We start from the raw sequence: 25,611 nt of genomic DNA on the forward strand, positions 1-25,611 counted from the left end.
GTCCAGCCCCTAATATTATCAATAAGAAATCTAAGACCCACAGAAAAGAAGGGTTTTACTCAAGGTTACCCAGGCAGGTAATGACAGAGCTTTACCTAACTCTCACTGCAGTCCAGTATTCCTTCCACTGCATCATCATAAACTTAAAAAGAGAATAGTTATTCAGATAACTTTAAAAAATTTTTCCTTTTCCTACTTATTTAACAAAACCTGAAGCATATCAGGACCATTGTTTTCCCCAAGAAATTTAAACTTCTCTAATAAGCCTTACCATAGCCATTCTGGTAAGCAAGACCTTTTAATTACATATTTGTCTTCATTATTTCAGTTTAGTCTAATAGACAATTCAGTAGACATTTTTTAAGCACCAACTATAGACTTAGCACTGTGCTGAAGATGCAAAGAGTTCAGAAAAGTACCTTCTGGTTTTACTTAAGCTACGTTAAAAGTCTTCAGGAGGGGTGGAAATAACATCTGTGTTTTATTCATAGAATGGTTGCAAAGGTAGATGTATAATTCTAGTTTTCTTCTCCACTTCATCTTCACATCATCTACTGGTGACCCATGCTAACCCATGACTGTTCTCAGGGTTGACAGAGGTTACTAGAGTGAATCAGGTTGCAGAGTTTCTGTTCTGCCTCTTGTACTGTCACCTCTGGTACTGATGTAATTCATGTCTACATTTGTGCTTCCCATTCGCTCTGCAGGTATAACCGGGACTATGTGGTAGAAGGGGAACCATATGCTGGTTATGATAGACACAATGCAGAGGTAGCAGCCTTTCATTTGGACAGGTATGTGCAATCACAGTGGGTTACATTCATTTTATTTCCTTTTAAAAATATCTTGGAGAGGACTTGTGGACTCCTTTCAAAGGAGTATAATTTTTAAAAAAAAGTGTAATAACTTTGACTTGTTAACTTACATTAGATAACTGATTGCTTCCACTAAATTTGTATGAGTGCCTCATTACTTGGGTAAATAAAATGGCAAAAAGAAAACCAAAGTTTGACTTCAAATCCCTAAATTGAACTGGTCATTAATTGGGCCTGGCAGTCCTGGTTTTTGTTTTGTTTTGATTTTGTTTTTAAGTAATACTCATTTATCCTCATATGCTGGAAACATAACATGACATATATGTAAATATTATTTTCCTTCATACAAAATATGCACAGCTGCAATAACCAGGATAAATGTGAATTCTAAATGTGTAAGTTAATGAGGAAAACTAATACTTTTTAAGCCGGTTATTAGTCAGGATTCTTGTAACTGAATTGTCTAGTGTCCCAGTTGTTCCTTTTGATCAGATCTTTAATCAGGGCGTGTTGATAGACTTTAAAAGAAATTATTCACTATATTTTTTTAATGAATCTATAAGGAAACTAGAAGAAAATAAAGATGAATTTTTGTCTTTTTTCAGGATTAGGGAGGATTTTATAGGCATAAAAGCAATAATTTAAAAATCACAAAGAGGGACTTTGCTCATGGTCCAGTGGTTGACTCTGTGCTTCCATTTCAGGAGGGCATGGGTTTGATCCCTGTTCAGGGAACTAGGATCCCGCATACTGCAGCCAATAAATAGATTAAATTTTTAAAAACTCAGTAGATTCAACTAAAAAAAGAATTTAACTCATATGTCAAAAAACATAAAAATTTAAAAGCAAACTAACTTGGGAGGAAAATACCTGAATCCAATATATAATCTAAACATTGATAGCCTTAATATATAAGTTTATAAAATCTTATATATACTCTAAAACACTAGTAGAAATGGTTTAAGAACACAGTTGGCTGAATTGAAATTACTGATTGCTAATAAATATGACAGAGGGAATTCATATTCACCAGTAAAAAAAAAAAAATCCAGATAATTCCCTGATTGTCCATCGGTTAGGACGCCACTCTTGGAAGGGTCAGGTTTAGTCCCTGGTTGGGAAACTAAGATTCCACAAGCCACAGAGCGCGACCAAAAAAAAATCCAGTGAAATAATGGGATACTGTTTTCTCCTACTGAAAGTGACAAAGATTAGAAAAAAGATAGTACTCTATTGGCAGGAATAGATTGGCATCTGTGCTGCTTGTGTCATTGTTAATTGGTTCCGTCTTTAAGAACTCTGGCACCATGTATCCAGAATCTTCATGTTCATACCCTTTGAATGAACAGCTACCTTTTTATGCAAACATCTAAGACATTTCTCAGAAGATATTTCTAAAAAGTACTCTAGAGAATCAGAAATTCAAAGATACATATAGCAAGATCTTAGCTAGTAGCATTTTCAGTACTGAAAATCTGAAAGCAACCTAAACATCTAATGACAGGGAAAATTAAATGAATGTTCATTCATAACACCATGAATTTTCACTGCCCCTATTAAGACCTAGTGGGAAAGAGTTGGATAAATCCTACTCATCACTTAACTGCACATTAGAATCAGTCTTTGCAAAACCTGATTTGTTTCCTTGTTTTCTTCATCCCTAATCCCTTTCCTGTTTCTCTGTTAATGGACACCAGCAGTGCCTGAAGATCTTTTTCCTATAACCATACCGATATTTCATATTATCCAACATACTAATTTCTGTTAATCTGATATATGTAAAGTGGTATCTCATTTTTCCTTTATATTCCCCCAGTTATTGGCAGAGATACCTCCTCATCTTTTCACAGCACAGCACCTATTTGTTAACTTGTAGTGAAGTATTCTTTGTACAGAAATTACTATTTTGGATATTAATTAAATAAATAATGTTTCAATTTATGACCTGTGCTTTGGGGTCTTATATTTAAAAGCCCTTCCCTCCCTCAAAGTCTGAAAGCTATTCTCTGACCAGCCCCCTATCCCTTTTGTTAACTGCCCCAGCCAGGCTCAAGTGCCACTGAGTACGGCTTCCCAACACTAAATGGATGCTCTTCTTTGGTCTGACAGTGGTCAGTGGGGAGAAAAGGTACTTCCCCACTTTCTTTCCTACCCCTTGCTCCTTACACTTTTCTGCTCTGGGTTGCTATTTCTCCATTACATTAGGATTTAACCCCCTCCTCTGGCCTCAGAAGTTTCTCTCAATTTTTATGTTATTTCGATCGATCTGTTGATCTCCTTACATTTGTGGCTTTTTTAAGAATGAGTTTAGGATAAAGAATCAGTCAGCAGCCCTGAACAATGGATTATTTATTGCACAGTCATTTGTAATTGTAGAAACCTTAAGGCAACTTTCTAAGAGAGTCAGAAAAGGCTCATGATGCAATGATGAGTGAAAAGCAGGAGGCAAAATTGCATATAGTATAATTTCAACTATGCATATACACACAAGAGTGAGTGTATGTCTATATATACATGTCTGAAAAATATGGTTGAATGCCAGATTGTCACTAGTTTTTTCTGGATTGTGGAATTATGGATGATTTTAATTTTCTTCCATAAATTTTCTGTGTATTCTGAATTCTGCCCCTCCAACTTTTCTTCAGGGAGTGTGTATTTTTTTAGCAAGAAAATTTCCTTTTTTAAAAAAATGATGGTGCTCCACCAAGGCTGCACTTGAGACCATTAGAAGTATCTTAAAATGTATCTGTATTTAAGTTGTCCAATGAGTTTATCCTTTTAGGTTAATTTGTGTAGTTTTCTATCAGTATTCTGTTTTATGCAAAGATTTTAAACCATGTGTGGGTTTAGGCCCAATCTTTTTTTTAATGCTTTGTTAAGTTTATTTTAAAATCTTATTATGAAAAATTTCTAACAAACATAGAGAGAACATTATAATGAACCCATAGACCCACTCCTTAGGTTTAACAGTTGCTCACAATGTGCCAGATTTGTCTTCAATAATTACATCTCAATCTTAAATTCATAAATATATGTACCTCTGAAAAATATTTACCAGTAATCAATAGTATCTTTTGGAGAAGGGCATGGCAACCCATTCTAGTATTCTTGCCTGGAGAATCCCCATAGACAGAGGAGCCTGATGGGCTACAGTCCATGGGGTTGCAAAGAGTGGGACACGACTGAACGACTAACACACACAACAGTACCTTTACACACCTAATAACATGATTAACTGTGATTTTTAAGATTTCTGTTTAGGGAATTCCCTAATAAGGGAGCTAAGATCCTATAAGCTGCTCAACTTGGCCAAAAAGAAAAAACCCTACTGTTTAAAATAGGATCACCATAGATACACAACAAGCAACAAAGATTTACTGTATAGCACAGGGAACTATAGTCAATATCTTGTAATAACCTATAATGGAAAATAATATGAAAACTAATATATGCATACTCTGGTTTAGTTGCTAAGTAGTGTCCGACTCTTGCAACCCTGTGGGCTGTAGCCTGCCAGGCTCCTCTGTCCATGGGATTTCCCAGGCAAGAATTCTAGAGTGGGTTGCCATTTCCATCTCCAAATATATGCATATATGTATAACTAAATCACCTTGCTGTGCATCTGAAACTTTGTAAACCAAATATACTTCAATAAAATATATATATTAAAAAATTTTTAATAAATAAAAATAAAATATATCCCCAAAGATTTTTCTCTTCTGTTCAACCTTCCAAACCAGGATTCTAGGTTTCCGCCGAGCTCCCTTGGTGGTTGGCAGATTTGTTAATCTGCGGACAGAGATCAAGCCTGTTGCCACGGAGCAGCTCTTGAGCACCTTCCTAACCGTAGGTAAGAAGGTTATAGAGGACATTTAGATAAGGCATTAGTTAATAAATGGGGCATCATAGAGCAAGCTTGTTCATGACTTTTAGGAATTGAAGAACTCAAGGGAATGCAAAAGCAAATCAGGCAACTTGTTCTCCGGTTACTGGGGGAAATAGATCTAAAGGTAGATGGCAGGAAATGGAAAGTTTTCCCTAATGTGCACTTTGTGTATGAAGTTGGAAGTGAGATCATTTATGCTAGTGTGGTTAGGGAATAATTTTATTTCCTTCTGCTTGATCTTAAATCTCAAACTCAAATTTTGGCCTAAATCAATTATTGTCTGTATATCATTGCCTTGATGGTTTCTTTCATGCCCCTGTACTTTTCTGGAAACTGTGTCCTGCTTCCTGAAAATTGAGCAGACCTTAAGGCAGCTCTGTAAGAGGGTCAGAAATTCCCTTGTAGGTTGTACTTGGGCCTGGAAGATCACCACTGCTACCTCCTACTCTGCAAAGGTCAGCCTGTAACTCACTGTGTGTGGCACTGACTGCCACCCTCTGGCCTCTGTTCTCCACTGTCATGCCCTGAGTTGAGGGGTCTGCGTAGAACTCTCACTCCTGTTCTCCTTGCAGACACAGTGCGGATAGGAGGAATTCAGAGGTGCTGTGGTCTCCTGTCTGAGCCTCCTCATGGTGACATTTTCAATAACACAGTGCTCTGCATTGATATGACTGTTGAAATAGACATTGCAAGATGAACTTCACCTTGCTTTGCTAGAGTGAATGTATTTACATTTATAATGAGATGAAACTGAATATTTAAAGCACTTGTGACAGATTCATCATTCAGAATTTACACTTGCAGGCTACGGCTCTGCTCTTCTTACAAATAACCAGAAGCATACAGTGTCACTGATTTGTTTCGTATATTTTCTAATCACTTTTGCTTGCCCAACTTTATGCTCAGGCAAACATGCATTCCTGATGGATGAGAGGAGATCAAGAATAGGCCCACTATCTAGAGACTAATGGAGGTTAACTCTCATATACCAACTGCTCAAGGTTTGGGGAGAAGGGAGAGGCCCGACAAAGGAGTGCAGAGGAGGTTATTCACACTTCAACTGAGTGTTGAAGAATCTGTGCATGCTACCAGGCAGTGGAGAGGGATGGGCCTTGGACAGAATAGCAAGAAGTAAATAGAGACAAGGGCACACAGACCTGAAGTACACAGAACCATGTGTTTAGGGACGAGCTTCTGGATACACCCTGCAGCACAGGGCAGCGTCTTAGTGCGGCTGCTGTAACAAGATATCATGGACTGTGTGGCTTAAAGAATAGGGATTTATTGTTTTCATGGTTCTGGATGTTGGAAGTCCAAGAGCAGGGTGCCCGTAAGGTTGGGATCTGGTGAGAGCCCTCTTTGTGATTCACAGGCAGCAATCTTCTTTTTATATCCTTACGTGACAGAGATAGAATGAAAGAGAAATAAGCTCTCTCATGTCTCTTCTTATTGAATATTAAAGGCACTAATTCCAACATGATGCCCCCTCCCAAAAATTCCAGCTCCTAGTACCACCGTACTGGGGCTTCATTATGTGAATTCTAGGATGGACATTAGCTTTCACTCCATAGCAGGCCATTCGAGGGATTCACTGGAGACAGGTTTTTAAATGATAATGACCTTGCTGCTCCTGCTGCTAAGTCGCTTCAGTTGTGTCCAACTCTGTGCGACCCCATAGACGGCAGCCCACCAGGCTTCCCCGTCCCTGGGATTCTCCAGGCAAGAACACTGGAGTGGGTTGCCATTTCTTTCTCCAATGCGTGAAAGTGAAAAGTGAAAGTGAAGTCGCTCAGTCATGTCCGACCCTAGCGACCCCATGGACTGCAGCCTACAGGCTCCTCCATCCATGGGATTTTCTAGGCAAGAGTACTGGAGTGGGGCGCCATTGCCTTCTCCGAATAATGACCTTCGCGCAGTATAACTAAATTTGGGGCACCTGTGCAGCTTGACAGAGCACTTTCACACAGTTACCTTATTTAATCCTCTTGACAAAGAGTGCAATAAATAGGGGAGATTTATCCACATTTCACACATGAAAAAGAAGTCTAAAAAAATTAAAAGACTTTCTCCAAGTCACAGATCTACTAACTGTTAGCCAGGATTCAAACCCAGATTTTAAGACTCTAAAATATTTGATCTGCTTATATTTTTATATTCATTCATTTATTCATTGAACAAAATTTGGTTTCACTTCTGTGTGGCAGACTCCAAACCAGGTGTTGAATATACAAAAATGAACGACACCTTCCTGCGTTCAGGAGCTTTGTCTAAAGGAGGAGGAGCCAGACATATACAGAGAGCCTATGGGACTGTGGAAGGGCAGAGGAGAGGGTCTAGAAGTCAGGGACGGTGACAGTTTTAACCAGGTTAATGAGAGAGTAGCGGTCCTGCAGGAAGGTGCAGTGGAAAAGAACACTCCAGGTTTGGAAAAGAACTCTTATTAAGGTTTTTTGTGCAAGCGATTCCTTTGGTAGCCTAAAGAAGCTTTTCTGTCCTTTCTTAAATACATAAAATACACAGATTTATAAGTAAAACCAACAATATTGAAGTATATATTTTTGACTTAAAATTACAAAAAGCAACTTTGTGATAGAGTAACATGTGCTTTGTTATTTTACACATTAAATAACAAGATTTAGAGTGACCTAGTAACTACCCATGATTTCAGACCATAAATATAACTGATAGTTTGCAGGATCTGCAACAATGCTAATAGATATGAAAATCTGTGATTTCTTCTGGTGGAAAAAAATCACAGCTGATGCTAATACTATGGTTTGCGCCTACCATCATACTTGAAGGAAATGCTAAGTTTTAGGTAGAAATTAATGAAAAGGAAAATGTGATTTTGTTTCCATCCAGTTCACAGGCTCTCTGAGTTAACCTTGTTGCAGGCAGAAGGCAGAGCAGAGACAACAGTGACAAGAAATGAGAGAGGGACATTGAAAGCTCAGGAAACTGCATAGTTCAGCTGAAATAAAGCCTTTCTCCATAGGCATTGGGAGGCCACTGAAAGAGTTTGAATATGAAAAGGTGAGATTTGAGTTTTAGAAAACTAATTGTAGCCACACTGTGGTGGATGAGTTGGCAAGAGGCAAGATGAGATGAGAGCCTTTGAAGGCTGTTGTAGATTCACATGCAGTGAGTCAACTAAAGCAGGGACCAGGTATGGAATGATTAAGGAGATACTCAAGAATTAGGATCTGGGCTTCCCTGGTGGCTCAGCTGGTAAAGAATCCGCCTGCAATGCAAGAGAGCCTGGGTCAATTCCTGGGTCGGGAAGATCCCCTCGAGAAGGGTTAGGCTACCGACTCCAGTATTCTTGGGCTTCCCTGGTGGCTCAGCTGGTAAAGAGTCCACCTGCAATGCAGGGGATCTGGGTTCTATCCCTGGGTTGGGAAAATCCCCTGAGAAGGGAACAGCTACCCACTCGAGTATTCTTGCCTGGAGAATTCCATGGACAGAGGAGCCTGGCAGGGTACACAGTTCATGGGATCTCAAAGAGTTGGACACGACTGAGCAACTTTCACTTCACTTTAAGAATTAGAATGGAAAGAATTTGGTAAATGTTTGAGCTAAGTGCGACAAGTGAGAGAAGAAAAAATTTTAAGAATGACTCTAAGATTTTGGGGTTGGATGACTAGATACAGAAAGCAACAGACTTAGGGAGATAGAGCAAAGGAAGATAATGAATGTAATTTGGGGTATTTTGTTTCTTTGTATAAAATAATAAGAAATAGATATACTGGCTTCTTTCCCCAGTTCCTGATACATGGCTCCTGAATCCCTTATTAATTCCTACCTCAGGACACTAGGAGCATACCTTATTCTATTGAGATGATTCTGGGTGGGTCCTGGATGCCTCCTGGATGGAAGCTGTGAGCGATCAGGCCATAATTCGAAGCTTGGCGTTTTCAGGACTGTACCCTTGCACTTTCTCCAGAGAGGGGGCGAAGGGTGGAAAATAACTGATCGTGGCTGGAGTTAGTAATTGATCATGTCCAGGTAAGGAAGTCTCTATAAAAATCCAGTAGTACAGGGTTTGGGGTATTTTACCGGTTGGTGAACCAGAAGTTTCTATGTGCCCTTATGACAGGCCCCAAACAAGAACAGAAGCTTCTTTGTTCAGGACTTCCCCCTGTGTATCTCTTCATCTGGCTGCTGCTTGCTCTCCATTGTAATAAGCCAGTAAGAATCTAGGAAGTAAACTGGTTTCTTGAGACCTAGGAGCTGTCCTAGCAAAAACTTTTTTAATTGAGGCATAATTGACATACAACATTATGTTAGTTTCAGATGTACAGCATAATTATTCAGTATTTGTATATTTTGTGAAATGATTGCCACAATAAGTCTAGTTAACAAACATCACCATATATAGGTACAGAATTTTTTGTGTTTCTTGTGAGGAGAACTTTTGAGATCTGCTCACTTAGCAACTTTTCAAATATGCAGTACAGTATTGTTTACTATAATCACCATGCTGTATATTACATCCTGATGACTTATTTATTTTATAACTGGAAGTTTGTACCTTTTGATGTCCTTCACTCACTTCTCCCACCCCCACCCTCAGCTTCTGGCAACCATCCATCTGTTCTCAACTATCCATGAGCTTGTTTTTTTTTGTTTTGTTTTGTTTTAGATTCTGTAAGTGAGATCATACAGGATTTATTTTTCTCTTGTCTTATTTCACTTGGCGTAATGCCCTCAAGGGCCATCATTGTTGTTGCAAATGGCAAGATTTTATTCTTTTTTTTATGGCTTAATAATATTCCATTACACACACACATACATATACCACATTTCTTTTCTTTATCCATTCATATGTTGATGAGTACTTAGGCTGTTTCCATATCTTGGTGGTGGTGGTGGTTTAGTTGCTAAGTCGTGTCCAACTCTTGAGACCCCATGGACTGTGTAGCCCACCATGCTCCTCTGTCCATGGGATTCTGCAGGCAAGAATACTGGAGTGGGTTACCATTTCCTTCTCCAGGGCTTCCATATCTTCGATTCAGTTCAGTTGCTCAGTCACGTCCTACTCTTTGCGACCCCATGAATCGCAGCACACCAGCCTCCCTGTCCATCACCAACTACCGGAGTTTACCCAAACTCACGTCCATCGAGTCGGTGATGCCATCCAGCCATCTCATCCTCTGTCGTCCCCTTTTCCTCCTGCCCCCAATCCCTCCCAGCATCAGGGTCTTTTCTAGTGAGTCAACTCTTCGCATGAGGTGACCAAAATATTGGAGTTTCAACTTCAGCATCAGTCCTTCCAATGAACACGCAGGACTGGTCTCCTTTAGAATGGACTGGTTGGATCTCCTTGCAGTCCAAGGGACTCTCAAGAGTCTTCTCCAACACCACAGTTCAAAAGCATCAATTCTTCGGCGCTCAGCCTTCTTCAAAGTCCAACTCTCACATCCATACATGACCACAGGAAAAACCATAGCCTTGACTAGACGGACCTTTGTTGGCAAAGTAATGTCTCTGCTTTTGAATATGCTATCTAGGTTAGTCATAACTTTCCTTCCAAGGAGTAAGTGTCTTTTAATTTCATGGCTGAAGTCACCATCTGCAGTGATTTTGGAGCCCAAGAAAATAAAGTCTGACACTGTTTCCACTGTTTCCCCATCTATTTCCCATGAAGTGATGGGACCAGATGCTGATCTTACTTTTCTGAATGTTGAGCTTTAAGCCAACTTTTTCACTCTCCTCTTTCACTTTCATCAAGAGGCTTTTGGTTCCTCTTCACTTTCTGTCATAAGGGTGGTGTCATCTGCATATCTGAGGTTATTGATATTTCTCCCGGCAATCTTGATTCCAGCTTGTGCTTCTTCCAGCCCTGCATTTGTCATGATGTACTCTGCATATAAGTTAAATAAGCAGGGTGACAATATACAGCCTTGACGTACTCCTTTTCCTACTTGGAACCAGTCTGTTGTTCCATGTCCAGTTCTAACTGTTGCTTCCTGACCTGCAGTAGGTTTCTCAAGAGGCAGGTCAGGTGGTCTGGTATTCCCATCTCTTGAAGAATTGTCCACAGTTTATTGTGATCCACACAGTCAAAGGCTTTGGCATAGTCAATAAAGCAGAAATAGATGTTTTTCTGGAACTCTCTTGCTTTTTCCATATCTTAGGTATTATAAATAATGCTGCAGATAGTTCTTTGAATGAGTGTTTTCATTCTCTTCAGATACTAAGTACCTAGATGTAGAATTGCTGGATCATATGGTAGTTCTATTAATTATTAATTTTTTGAGGAACCTCCATACTGTTTTCCATAGTAGTTGTACCAGTTTACATTCCCACCAGTGATGCACAAAGGTTTTCTCTACAGCCTTACCAACACTAGTTATTTCTGGTCTCTTTAATGATAGCCATTCTAACGGGTATGAGTTGGTATCTCATTGTGGTTTTTGTTTTTGTTTCCCTCATGATTAATAATGTTGAGCATCTTTTCATGTCTCTGTTGGCCACTTGTTTGTCTTCTTTGGAAAAATGTCTATTCAGAGCTTCTCCTCCTTTTTTCGTTGGATTATTTTTTGCTGTTGAATTATAACCCCTAGTCAGATACATGATTTGCAAATATTTTCTCCCATTCAGTAGGTTGCCTGTTTTGTTGATGGTTTCCTTTGCTGTACAGAAGCTTTTTGGTTTGATGTAGTCCACTTGTTTATTTTTACTTTCGTTGCCTTTGCTTTTGGTGTGAAATCGAAAAAATAATTGCCAAGACCAGTGTCAAGGAGCTTACCACTTATGTTTTCTTCTAGGAGTTTTATGGCTTCAGGTCTTAAGTTCAAGTCTTTAATCCATCTGGAGTTAATTTTAGTGTATGTTATAAAATAGTTGTCCAGTTTCATTCTTTTGCATCTGGCTTTCCAGTTTTCCCAACACCATTTATTGAAGAGACTGTCTTCTCCCCATTATATATTCTTTACCCTAGCAAATTAAACCCTAACAGGCTAATAGGAACCCCTGATTTATAGCCAGTTGGTAAGAAGCACAGGTGACAACCTAGACTTGTGATTGTCATCTGAAGTGGAAGGCTTATGGAACTGAGCCCTTAACCTGTGGAGTCTGATGCTACCTCTGGGTAGATAATGTTAAAATTAACTTGTGACCTCACCAGTGTCCAGGAATTGCTTGGTGGTGGGGGAAAACCCACACTCACTGATATTGGGTGCAGAATCTTACCTTGACAGGAATATCCAGGAGTAAATGTTAACTAATCATTTAGAATCTAAAGTCTGCAGCTTAGGAAAGAAGTGTAGCTGGAAGTACAGATTTTACCATCATAAGTGGTAGTTCATCCCAGGAGAGCATGGAGATTAAGGTCATCAGAAAACTAGTTTTTTAAAATTGGTGCATCCACGAATAATGAAAGATTGAGAACCTCAGGTTCATGGCCATAAAACCAGAATGTTGAAATCTGGAAAGGTATTATTCATAATAAATAGCTGGCATTGACTGGTCTCTGACAGTGTGTCAGGCACTGTGCTGAGCACTACTGAAGATGATCTCACTCGCTCACAACCCAGCGGTGGGTTGAAGACTATTATCTCCATTTTATTGAGGAAGCTTAGAGAAGTCAAATTACATGCATAATGTCTTGCAGTCTAATGACTGTTTATAGTCTATATTTTGATCCTGCAAACCTGAGATCACACTCTTAGCCTGTACACCTGACTTCATTCAGTTATAAAGGGTCTTATTTACCAAGCTCAGGAGTTTGGATTTCATCACATAGATAGCAAGTTTCCTACACCAAGCAATGTTTTGTTTTCTTTTGTGTTTTTTTATCAATAATATATTCCCACAACTCACAATTTTTTAAAAATACCAAAGGAGTACAATGAAAAAACTTTCATCCAACCATTCCTTCTCCCTATTCCCAGTGGCAATCTCTATTAGTAATTTCTTTTTATGTCCTTTTTGTATGAAATATGAATATATATTTTTATCTAACTCTACCATTTTATACAATATGTATCACATTGTACATGCTTCTGCATCTTATTCTTTTATGTAATACATCTTGGAAATCTTTCTATTATCTCATATAAAGAGCTTTTTCATTCTTTTTTTGTTTTACCAGTTACAATGTGCTCCATTGCATTGATGTACCATAGTTCATTTAACCAGTCCCTTGTTGGACCTAAAAGTTACGATATTTTGTTTTTACAACCAGTGTTGCCCAGAATTACCTTGTACATATTTCATGCATGATCAACTATATCTGGAAGTAGAAGTGCTGGTCAAAGGCACATATATTTTTACATAGATGTTTAACCAGTTTACCTTCTCAGCAGTGATGCATGAGAATGCCTCTCCCCTAGCTTCACCAACAACATATTACCAAACTGCGGGTTTTGTTTGTTTCACATGTAGCATCTTTTTATTTGTTTAAGGGCCATTTGTATTTTCTTTATCTTTGCATATCCTCAGTCATTTTTAACTCTGTCATTGGTCCTCGTGATTTATAAGAGTTCATACTTAGGAAGGATAATAGCTCTTTGTGATATGAGATGTAAATATTTTCCCCAATTCTTTAATTTCTTTTGACTTTGCTTAGTTTTTTTTTTTTTTTTTTGATTTATAGAATTTTTTAAATTTGTTTTTTAATTGAAGGATAATTGCTTTACAGATGCTTTATAGAAATTTTTTGTTTTCAATGTATCAATCCATCTTTTCTGATAGATTTTCTGATTTTGAATCATAGTTACGCCGTGCTCACTCCAACATTATGGAAGAATTTTTTTTTTTAGTACTTCTGTAGTTTTATTTTTCACATTAAGGTTTTGATATTGTTGGAGCTATAATGAAGTATGGCTCCACTGTTGTTATTTTTTCCCCTAGATGGCTATCAGTTGCCCCAGTAGCATTTATTAAAGACTCTCTTGTTTTTCCCCTGTAATATATTTTCTTCAGCTTATTTAGCTTTAGTTTCTAGACTTTCTGTTCTGTTCCATCGGACATTATATCTGTTCTTCAGCTGGTCTATGTTTTAATTATGAGACATTATCTATGTTTTGATATCTGATAAATCTAGTCCCTTCTCTTTGCAGTTATTTTAACAGTTTTCTAACAGTTCTTATTTATATTTTTTCTTGCGACCTTTAAAATTGTCATATATAGTTACCCCATAAAAGACCCATTGGTATTTTTGATGGATCAAATTAAACTTTTAAGTTTATATTATAATTTTAAACATTATAAGGATGGTGTTTCTTTCAATTAGTGTTCAAATCTCTTTTTATCTGGCAGAGTTTTTGAAGTAATCGAGAGTGATAGAGTCAACTTTAGGGGAGGGGAGTGTATAGTGGATTAGTTTCTATTTAGCGTGTACTAGGCCAGAGGGTGGAAATACTAATAAGTTTGTCTCTTCAAGGACCCCTATACATGTTTATTTTTAACAACATAAACAGTTGTTAAAATAGTATGTAAGGTTTTATAGGTATAGGAAATTAGCTCATTTAATGATTATATTTCATAGAGGTGGAGGGCAAAGAAAACATTACCTACCTTAAGTTTTTATTTTGAAATAATTCTTTGTTTACATAAAAGTTGCAGAAAATGATCTGGAGTCCGCCCCCAGATTCCCAATTGTTAATACTTCTGAATCGGTTGAGAACAGGTTGCAGACATGAATATCCATTACTGCATTATATGCTCCCTTAAGACTTGAGTGAGTATATCACAACTTCCAGGGCACTCCTGTACACAACATCATTCAACCATCAAAATCAAGAGATTAACACTGATCCAATATCACTAATCACATAGACCCTATTCAGATTTTGCCATGTGTCTGTGTAATGGCCTGTGTACATCCAGGATTTAATCTAGGATATTGTATTCAGTTGCATTCAGTTACTATGTCTTTTTTAGCCTCCATCAGGCTGAAACAGTTTCTCACTCTTCTTGTTTTTCAAGACCTTGAAGTTTTTGAAGAGTGCAGGCTGGTTACTTTCTGGAACATCTCTGATGTTCATGTTTCATTATGATTTAAAGACTTTAGTGAAAATGCCAACAAAGTGCTATTGTTCACTTCTCGGTGCATAGTATCAGGAGGCACATGATGTTGGTCCCATTACCTGTGATGTTAACTCATCACTTGATTAAGGTGGTGAGTGTCTGCAAGGTTTCTCCAGTGTTTTATACTTACTAATAAGTAATTACTGGGACTTCCCTGGTGGCTCAGATGGTAAAGTGTCTGTCTACAATGCAGGAGACCTGGGTTCGATCCCTGGGTTGGGAAGATTCCCTGGAGAAGGAAATGGCAACCCACTCCAGTACTCTTGACTAGAAAATCCCATGGACGGAGGAGCCTGGTGCAGGCTACTGTCCATGGGGTTGCAAAGAGTCGGACACGACTGAGCGACTTCACTTTCACTTTCACTAAGTAATTACTGAGTACTTTGTAGGGAGAAACTCAAAACTGTATAAACATTATATCCTCACCAAACTTTTGCCCGGCAGTTTTAGCATTCATTGATAATTCTTGCCCATATCAGTTACTACTGTGATAGTTGTCAAATGGTGATTTGCTAAGTCTTCCAGACTTACTGGTTGCCATTCTGTTGACGAGTAGACCTCCCCTTACCCTGCCCCACTTTTATTTACTTATTTATTTATAAAACTATGAGCATGCAGGCTCTTAATTTACTCAGTAACAATGTCACTATTATCAGACTGTTGCAGATTTGGTGAGGGGGAATCCCTACAAACTGTCTCCTGTCATTTGGAATGTTCCCATCATTCTCTGAGAGCTTCCTTATGGCTGACATAGCAATATGACCCAGACTGATCTTGTACTTTCTCTGCTCCTGCCCTTGGGTCATCTGTTTCTCCAGGGAACCCTGGTTATTTTTAATATAGCACCAAAACAATATTTAGAAACTAATATATGAGTGCTAGGTGTGTTCATTACTACCTGAGTGTCACTGTTTCTAGATTTTCTAGAGGGGCAGAGGTAGAAAACGTATGTAATATATATACATGTGTGTGTATGTCTATGCATAGATATACACACACAAACATTGGTATTTTGTCTTCTTCTATATCTCTGTGTATTAAACCATCTGTTTAAACCAGTATCCTCAGTTATAATTCAACAGCGAAGGATTTACTCTGGCCTTCTCCCTTTGTATGTGTTAAACTCCCTTATCTATCTATTAGAAAACTGGTTCCCATTATCCTCAGTCTGTTTACTCATTTGCTCAAGACCCCACTCCCCAACCAGTATGTAAACAAAGTCCTGGGCCATTGTGCCCTCTCTCCCTCCCCGTGGCATTCTGGCCAAAATGTCAGTCCTGTCAAAGGAGAAGAGGCCATCACTTAAAGTGAGCTCAGAAAGATCCTTGTGACAGTGGTTGACTTCTGGGAGGGGATTGGGTAGACAGGGCAGAGGGGGAAACGGAGAGCTACCTTTTCCTGTATATCCTTTTGGATTTTTTTTTATACCATGTGCTTTTATTTCCTATACAGAAAGTAAAGATTTTAAAATCAATTCAGGATCTTTGTTTTCACATAGAGCTGCTCTCTTCTGCATTGTTTGCAGAGAATTTGGAGTCTTCCTTTTTCTCTAAAAGTATTTGGTTCCATTTTCTCCTTTAGGAAATAATACTTGTTTCTATGGGAAGTGTTATTACTGCCGAGAAACAGAGCCAGCCTGTGCTGACGGAGACACGATGGAGGGGTCTGTCACGCTTTGGCTTCCAGATGTGTGGCCTCTACAGAAACACCGACACCCATGGGGCAGGACTTATCGAGAGGGCAAATTGGCCAGGTAAATGCTCCTCTGAGCCATTACTTTATTATCTCCCGTACCTAATCAGGTGCTGACCCTGTGTAGGAGCCAGGGGTTCTGTCCACCAATAAAAAGGACTATGGGTGGTTCGGGGCAAACCCGCTAGTCTGGAACTTTGTCTTCTCTGTATTTTAAACAATGCTACATGCGGTGCTGACACTCAGTAAACACCCCCCGTGCTGCTTGCCTCCAGGTGGGAGTATGATGAGAGCTACTGCGATGCTGTGAAGAAAACGTCTCCTTATGACTCCGGCCCGCGCCTCTTGGACATCATTGATACAGCTGTCTTTGATTACCTGATTGGCAATGCTGACCGCCATCACTATGAGAGTTTCCAAGACGATGAAGGCGCTAGTATGCTCATCCTTCTCGATAATGCCAAAAGGTAGGACCAGCAGGACTTTCTCCCTCTCCATTCAGTTCATTTCAGTTCAGTCGCTCAGTCGTGTCTGACTCTTTGTGACCCCATGAATTGCAGCACGCCAGGCCTCCCTGTCCATCACCAACTCCTGGAGTTCACTCTGACTCATGTCCATCGAGGCGGTGATGCCATCCAGCCATCTCATCCTCTGTTGTCCCCTTTTCCTCCTGCCCTCAATCCCTCCCAGCATTAGAGTCTTTTCCAATGAGCCAGCTCTTCGCATGAGGTGGCCAAAGTACTGGAGTTTCAGCTTTAGGATCATTCCTTCCAAAGAACACCCAGGACTGATCTCCTTTAGAATGGACTGGTTGCATCTCCTTGTATTAGGGGTCTTGTATATACAAGAAGGATGCTGTCTAGGATGTCCTGGGAAACATCCAGAACAGACTCGACAGAGGGCATCCTTCCTGCTCCCACTCTGGGTCTTTGCCATGGGCACCCGTCCTTCCAGCTTGTTCAGAGCTTATACTCCTTTCACCCTCAGGGATCTAAGACTTTAATAAAAATGGAAAAGTCATTTTTTCCAAGGAGTCAAAGATTCTCACTCTCTTCACGGACAACTGGAAACCAAAGTCTTGTATTTATTGCTACTTATATCATTCTTTCTTGACTCGGATGCTTAGAATCTTGAGAAATACATAGTTAACAGAACATGAAATTTAGTTACTGTTAAATATATAGTATCCAAAGGTTCATGCAGTTTAAAAAATTAATTTACTTGATAGGGTGTTTTTGCTATTTTTATGGTAGTCTAGGCCCAGATTTTTTCTATTATGAGTAGGAGAGCAGTTGTTTAGTGATTATAAAGACAAGTCACTATCTTGAATAAGACAATTTTATTAATTTTGAATAAATGAAATGTCCTTATTTAGATCTGAGCTATTTGAAGACCACGTTGTATTTTCAGTTTGCACTCTGCATTCCCCATGGTACCCAGTTAAGTGCCACACTTTTAGTTATACTTAATACGTGTTTGCTAAATAGAATACTTCCTTGGAGCCAGATCTGTCCAGACTCTAGGTCACTAATTGTTAACGTCGGTTGCTGAGAATAAGCTGAGCCACGGATCCTCAGCAGAGAATGCTTGGGCAGCGTTTGCTAAGCAGGCCACCACCTCATGCTGAGCACCAGGCCCCTCATTTCCCATGGAGGGTGGTGCCAGTTACAGCGAGTGCCAGGCCAGCAGGAAGTGCAGTGCCGTGTCTTTCATTTTCATTTACACTGCATTTTCAGTTCCTGAATACCTTTATCCTTACTTGTAAAAGTGATCATGTGTGCTATGGAAATACACATGGAAATAATTGCCTTTGCCAGTTTTTTTCGAGGGCCTGCACTGTGCTGAGGGCTACCAGACCCTCCAGCTATTAAGGTGAGCTTCTAGGAAAAGAGTGGAAGCTTGACAGTTATTCCAGAATCAGTTCTTTTCTAACTCTGAATTACTGCTTAAGGCATTTTTATATATGCTTCCAATCACCATTTTCTCAGCCTCTGTGAGCAGTTTTTTCCAATTTAAATCTGACCATATTCTTTGCTGTAGGGAATAGGATAATCTAAGTCTTTTCTTATTGGTAATTTTGGAGTAGAACAAGTATAACTTCATTTTACAGGAAATGACTTTCTACTTGTTTGTGAGAACCTAATATGAATAGCCTTTATTTCTCGGTGCACCCGTAAAACTTTCTCAGGTTTGGGGGTCTTCAGATTCTCCCTCCATCTGTGGACTTCACACTTTGTCACAACGGTTATGCTCCAGCACCTTGCAGTGTCCCGGCAGGAGAAAGGACCCTTGTAAAGGAGTATATCTGTTGTTCAGCACGGCAGTGCAGGCTGTTAGGAATCCTGTGTCTAATCGGTCATACCCTGTTTATTTCTAATTTAAGTGATTTGAGCTGTGTGGGCGTAAAATTATCTAGGATCACATTTGGGTTTCTTATAGAATTTGTTCTTACTTTGATGCTAAGAAGGGAACTGGTGCTTTCATCTAATTCGCTAAGTTTTCATTTAATTTTCAGCTTTGGGAACCCCTCGCTGGATGAGAGAAGCATTCTCGCCCCTCTCTATCAGTGTTGCATGTAAGTTACTTTATCAAATGCATTTGCCTGCAGTGCTTTTCGTACTTTTCTAACCCAGAACCCCCTGGAGATCCTGGTATGTAGGGGATCAGGGAAGGATTTCTACAACAAGGCTTAGACAGCATTTTGAGTTTTATATGAATAGAAATTATCAGTTTCTTTAATAATGTATATCAGTTTGTTTTAATATCAGAATATAGTCCCTGCTCCCCTACAGAATCCAGTGCAGGCCCTGCCCCTAGTTGCTCTGCTATGTTCACCTTCCTCTCACCACTACAACCCACTGTGGTTTGCTTATCTCAGTCAGAAGTTGTGTAACCAAAAATAGCTATCTCCCTAGGTATTTGTGTGTTGTCGCTCAGTCGTGTCCAGCTCTTTGAGACCCCATGGACTGTAGCCTACGAGGCTCCTCGGTCCATGGGATTTTCCAGGCAAGAATACTGGAGTGGGTTGCCATTCCCATCTCCAGGGGATATTCCCGACCCAGGGATTGAACCCGGGTCTCCTGCATTGTAGGAAGATGCTTTACCCTCTAAGCCACCAGGGAAGCCCTCCCTAGGTATTTAGTAATTAATTTTTTGAAAGTCTATGTTAGAGAACAAAGAAATTAAAAAGTAAATCAAAAGAATGAGATAAAGACTGGGCTCTAAGGAGCTCCTTTTCAGATCAGCATTGCCAGTATGACTTTAAAGCGTGAGCACTAAGAATCAGCTTGGACCTACCTTGCTTGGATACTACTGGTCAACTCCCAGAGAGACACTGATTGCATAAGACTGCCCCTTCTGGCAGCTGGTCTGTTTTACTTTTCTTTTCTTTCTCTTTTTCTTAAATAACAGGATTCTGCAGAAAGTGTTACCTAGGCTACCCTAAATTATCTTCATTAATACTGGGAAGCAGTGATACATCCAGTCAGAACCTGCATCTGTGAAGGAAGATGTCTTTGTGTTAATCAGTACTATCAGTCTGGTGCAGTCAGAAGACAGAAAAGACATGGTGTGTTCAATGGGAAAGTTTAATATAAAGGAGGGTTAAACCCTCTGATACACAAATAGGGCCGAGGCAGAGTAACCAATTTGGAAGAGACCCCCATCCCCACCCCCGCCCCAAGGCTGGATTCGGTCCTCAGTGGAGAAGGTGTAGTTCAGCCCACTTGATAGCAGAGAAGTGTACTAGTGTGCAGATGCTGGGCGTGCAGGAAGCAACCCTCCAGAGTACAAGCAAGGAACAGGCAATCCGCAGGACATGGCCTGTACACAGAGAGCCATGACTCAGTAGAAACCCTCCAGGCTACAGGCAAAGGCTTATTTGTGGGCCGGCGAAGGGAATAAGGGTACCAGCATGGGTGCATGGCCTTGGAGCTCTGGTTTCCATGTCAAGAGGGCCTTAGGAAAGTTACTACCAAGCCAGGCCGAAGCTGCAGTGTCAAGGAGGACCTGCCTACTCTGGGAGTGTGGCCAGGGAAGAGCTTCATTTGATGACCTTTCCCGAACGCTCCTGGCCTGTACAGCAGCCAGAAGCATCTCCCTCCAGCATCCTGTACTGAGAAAACCGAAAAGAAGAGATAATTAGAGGACCTCTGTCCACAAGAGCAGGGCATACATGAAAAGTGGATTTGGAGCTGAAAGGAAGTCAAGTGATACTTCCGTCATGCAGGAGAAATTCTGATGCTCTAGGCACTCATATTTTTCAGAATTGGAAAACCACACTGCCTGTGTGCTTGTCCATCCCTTCCATGCTTTAGCCAAAGATCCTTACTTTCTTCCTGTCAGATGGCTGCAGAACAGGCTGCCAGCCTCATGCAGAGTCAGGCCTTAACGCATGCCTAGTAGTTCCCGCATTACCTACAGGGGAGTTTGTACTTTTCTTCTCAAATAAACAAAAGATCCTCTTTAGGCAAAAAATAATTAAGAAAATAGATAGCCTTAAAATAAACTTTTTCTCTTTGTAAGATTAATGCTAGAATTTTTAATTCAGAAACATAAAAAGGAAATTTAAATTAAATTACTTGCTAAAATGTAAGGATACCTTCTGTTAACACTCTAGTACTTCATTCTAACCGTGTGTGTATGTTTGTGTGTGTGCTTATACACACATTTTCTTTCCCCACAGATTTGTAGTAAAACAGTTTCCTTCCAACTTTCCCCCCTGATTCAATATTACATGGGCATTTCCTCATGCCACTGAATTTTCGTAACTGCTTTAAATGGCTGCATGGTTTTTCATTGAATGGATGAACCATAGTTTATTTAACTATTTCTCAGTTGTCAGACATTCAGATTCACATTTTTCCTGTTAAAAAGAGCACTGCAGTGAACATGTGTAAATATTGTGTGTATCTCTTACTAGTTTCTAAGAAGAAAATATCAAAATGTGGTAATGTCACTCATTATGTAGAGCTGCTTCTAAAACAGAAATGGCTTTTCTAGTTGAGATATTTTACATAATTATTTCTTTACATTGGTCTGCCAAGCAGGCTTCAGTCTCCATTTGACAGTGAGAGGCTTTATGTAACCTGTTCTAAAACTTATTTCTCCCAGCATTCGTGTGTCCACCTGGAACAGACTGAACTCCTTGAAGAATGGTGTGCTGAAGTCTGCCTTAAAGTCCGCCATGGCCCACGACCCCATCTCCCCAGTGCTCTCTGACCCGCACCTGGACGCTGTGGAGCAGCGGCTCCTGGGCGTCCTGGCCACCGTCAAGCAGTGCGCGGACCAGTTTGGGATGGACGCTGTGTTGGTGGAAGACAGGATGCCTCTCTCGCACTTGTAGTTCTCCACAAAATAAGTGAAACTGCTTTTTACAAAGATAGAGAAACAGCACAATCAATTCCAGATGGTATGAGATGGATTGGAAGTGGCCAGCAGTGTGTTCTGGTGATAGGGGATAGGGTGGCCTTGGATTTCTTTGGTGTTTGCTGTGGTAGAAGCTAAAGCAAAGACTTACAAGCTTCAGACCACAGAACCGTACCTGCTGAACCACCTTCAGACTTCCTCGGCGTTTGCCCATCCTAGCAGTGGGCAGCACAGTTGGTCAGTCTTAATTTCTCATGCCAAAGGATGAAGAGAGGTGTGACATTCAACTAGGTTAATGCTGGGGTTGGTTCTGGAGTGTGTATTTGGAGTTCATCCTTATAGTCCTTTCTCCACACTTGTGGATCTTCCAAAAACACTTTGCAGTCTCTTGAGTCCTTTTTTCCAGGATTAGTCAAATTGGGGATTTTACTGCTTCCTGGGGAGTGGCAGCAAGGAACCTGGCATTCTGTTGAGCCAAAGTAGTAGGGACTGTGCTTTTAAGGTAGAATTAGAAGGCAGGACAAAAGCAGGAAGGATGTTTGGGCTTTTAAGTAAGAAGGTGGTAGTGCTTTTGATGATTCTTAAAGGAGGGAAGAAGAGAGAGAGAGACTTGCTTGGTAGAACCAGAATCAAGGAAGTGATTGCATTAGTGAAAAACAGGTTCCCCTGTATTTAAGTTCTTAACATATATAAAAGCAAGCATGACTTGTATCTAAGTAAGATTTGCATTCTCATGGTTATGTCCAAATTAACCCCAAAAAATTGTCTGTAGAGAACCTACTGTTACAACCCAAGCACAATTCTATTGTGGAGGTTTACTTTCTTTTTTGCCCCAAACAGGCAAATCCTTTGCAGATTAACAAAGCAAACTGAAGATAACATCTTGCGTAAGAGTCAGGTTGCCTGCGATCTTTGCCATCCTGATTTCCAAAATGAATTTTCACTTTTGTCTTCAAGGTATTTAGTTGTTAAAGCTGTTGTTTCCGAGAGACTGGCGATCCTATTTGTGCCTTTCTTGGAGAAAAGCCAGCTTACTCCTGTAGCTAATAGTTCACATCCTGCTGGTGGCTGGGCCTGTCCAGTGATTTGGGCCACGCAGAAGGCTAGAAGCAAAGATTTTAAGCCTTCTGAGCCTTAAAATTAAGGTGGTTACCAGGAAGAGCCTTAAGATTTTGATTTATGTCATACCCTGTTTTCATCATTTAATCTTGTTCTGAACCCATGAGGTAATATTGTTCTTCTGTCTTCTATTAGCACTTTCAAATATCAGTTTGCTAAAACAGGCTAAGTTGTGTGTTCTGGCAAAGTGATTTTGACATGTAACCAGTGGCATTAAAATATAGGGCAAGGAGAGCTGGCCTGGTGAGTCCACTTGTGCGTCCTCAGAGCTGGAAGCTTCTCTCCTGCATTTTGTCTGGGGATTCTTTGGGTTTTGACTTCTGTGAAGCAAAGACTAATATTTAAACAGTGTGGTTGAACAAATTTACTGCCAGCCACTGGAGACCAATTTTAGGTAACTGCCCTTTCAAAAATGGTTTAGAATTTATGCTCCAATTTTCTCAAATTGAAAGTCAACTGAGTACCCAGTAACTACTTTAACATGAAATTAGGATGCTTTTGTACTTAGTTTGTACATTTGGAGATGTACACAGAATGGGCTTAGTTATTTTTTAAAAGCTTTTGGATTTAAGAAGACATACCAGCACAAAACACTGAGCTAGTGTTAACACGAAGAGGCGCTGATTTCAGTTTTAAAGTCGTGTACTGTGTGCGTCCAGGGAGTACACATTTGAGCTTGAGAAGGGCTTGGATGGTGCTCACCTCAAAGCATCAGGGAGCCACTAAGAAGGTAGTCAGCTGCTTTGCTTGATAAATGTTAGTTGAACTAATTCTTTCAAACACGTGATATTGTTCTTTGGTATGCCGCAGTGGAATGAGTAAGAACTGTTCTCAAACTTGGGAACTTTATTCATAATGCTGAAGGCAGAAGATCTGTTGAGGAAAAATGCAGGAGGGAAGGCTGCTTTGAAAGCGTCTCATTCTTTTTTCCAAACACTGCTTCATTCTCCTATTTTAATATGATCTTAAAAAGTGTTCAGATGTATAGTGGTTAAAATTAGAATTGTGCTAAGAGAGTGGTGTGAACTGATGCTTAGAATATAAATTTATGTTCTAAGTCAATATTGGATTAAGCTGGGAAAAGTGTGTTTAGGTAAATCTCGGAGAAAACCAACCATAAGCTCTTAGTCCTAAAATTCATAAACACTATATTCTGATTCAAAAAAGAGGTAGATATTGTTTTTTAAAGTTTCCTAACACTGTCCTTTTTATGGTTTATCTTTTAGAATTGAGGGTTGTTATAATCAGATAGGTCATTGGAAGGGTTTTTGGTTAGTCTTAAGTTGGGTATGCCTAGCTAACATCTAAAGATAAACATGGATACATTTCAATATTCTAAAACTAAGAAAATCAGAACTGAGTAGCATTTCTGCACTCCTCCTCCTACTTTTTAAATATATTTATTCCAGAGTTTGGGGGAATATGGGTATAGAGGTTTCATCCTAAAATTGTTCTTTAATATGAAGGTATATTATTAGTTTGGGGTAAATAATTTTCTGTGCAAAACCAATTAATAGACAGGATCTGACTTGCTCAGAGTATTGCTTAATATATTAATAAGGCATTTCTCTGTATTTGCTCTCAGGATTAATATGTCAAATGAAATGTAATAAGGAAATGGGAGAATTCAGGTACATCCATTGTATACTGTTCTGGGCAAGATGAACCCTCTACATGGCAGAATTTCAGTGTCACCTGAAAGCCACATGTTCTTCCAAAGAACTCCATCTTTTCTTTAAAAAAAAAAAAAAAGAGGCTTTTGGCCTTCCCCTCGTATCCACCGTGTTCCTTCACCCTCTCTTCTCCACAGCTTCCATATTCTCATTTGACCAGTCCATGACCACACCTCAAATGATGGTAAACAGCATCTGTCGTTTTGTGAGCTTGGGCTTCAGGAAACATGAGTCAAAGTATATGTATGTATATAGTCATATATGTATTCTAACAAGAAAATATTTATTTTCACACAGGGAAACACTGACTTATGTTGCTGAAGAACCTGAAGCTAGTAAAAGGTTCTCAGTCTCTGAGCGTGAACCTAAGTGACATAAAGACCAACCATTCAGGAAACACCTAGTGTGCTAGCCAGGGCCGGCGCCCGAGGCAGACAGACCCGCCTCGTAAGACTGCTATACAGCAGGGGAGGGCCAGTTTTCCTCCCTTGCACTCCTCAAGTCTGGGTTGAAAAGGTGGGGGCTGGATACTATACTGCCATAGGTTTCTAAGGAACTAAGGTGTTAATCAAAAATACAAAATGTTTAGGGGGGGAATCTGGGAATTATTTACCGGGAAGTAATTTATTTGCTTAAGAGAGAGGTGTTAAGAACCACGACCCTCGGTTCTAATCTGCCAAGGATTTCTTCTCAGAGCTCTTGCACAAATAGAGGTTGTGCTTGGTAAGACATCAGACAAGACAGATATGCACCTAAATTTCTAATGTGCTCTATGGGTTTCAATTCTGAAAAAAAGACAATGAATAAAGATTTTAATAAGTACCAACGTATCATCTTTTCCTCTTATTATCCCCCCACCTCACTTGCTGGTTCAGGGTATTTCTATTGTTTTCAATTCAGATTTCCATTTTTGTTAGGGGACAGAAGATTACATCTTCTACATCTGCATAAACTTCCACAGGGGTTGTTTCACAGAATCAACAACAGATAAGACCTTTACACTTCTCATTACACTTTACTTCTT

At 39.8% G+C, this 25,611-nt stretch overlaps 1 protein-coding gene across 4 annotated transcripts in view; it reads left to right on the forward strand.

The window, feature by feature from the left end:
• The window catches only part of FAM20B (FAM20B glycosaminoglycan xylosylkinase), a 43,856-nt gene extending 18,447 nt beyond the window's left edge, over positions 1–25,409 (forward strand). For 3 of the 4 annotated variants that reach the window (XM_055582793.1, XM_055582794.1, XM_055582795.1), the window contains exons 3-8: positions 708–794; positions 4,556–4,665; positions 16,318–16,489; positions 16,704–16,895; positions 18,944–19,003; positions 21,541–25,409. In XM_055582793.1, the coding sequence (XP_055438768.1) occupies positions 708–794; positions 4,556–4,665; positions 16,318–16,489; positions 16,704–16,895; positions 18,944–19,003; positions 21,541–21,772 (853 nt within the window). In that variant the 3' untranslated portion in view covers positions 21,773–25,409. The remainder of the gene's footprint in view (positions 1–707; positions 795–4,555; positions 4,666–16,317; positions 16,490–16,703; positions 16,896–18,943; positions 19,004–21,540) is intronic. The other variant, XR_008715039.1, reaches the window with a different exon arrangement.
• The last annotated feature ends 202 nt before the right edge of the window (positions 25,410–25,611 follow it).

The sequence above is a fragment of the Bubalus kerabau genome, chromosome 5, assembly GCF_029407905.1.
Source record: "Bubalus kerabau isolate K-KA32 ecotype Philippines breed swamp buffalo chromosome 5, PCC_UOA_SB_1v2, whole genome shotgun sequence".
Taxonomy (NCBI): Eukaryota; Metazoa; Chordata; class Mammalia; order Artiodactyla; family Bovidae; genus Bubalus; species Bubalus kerabau.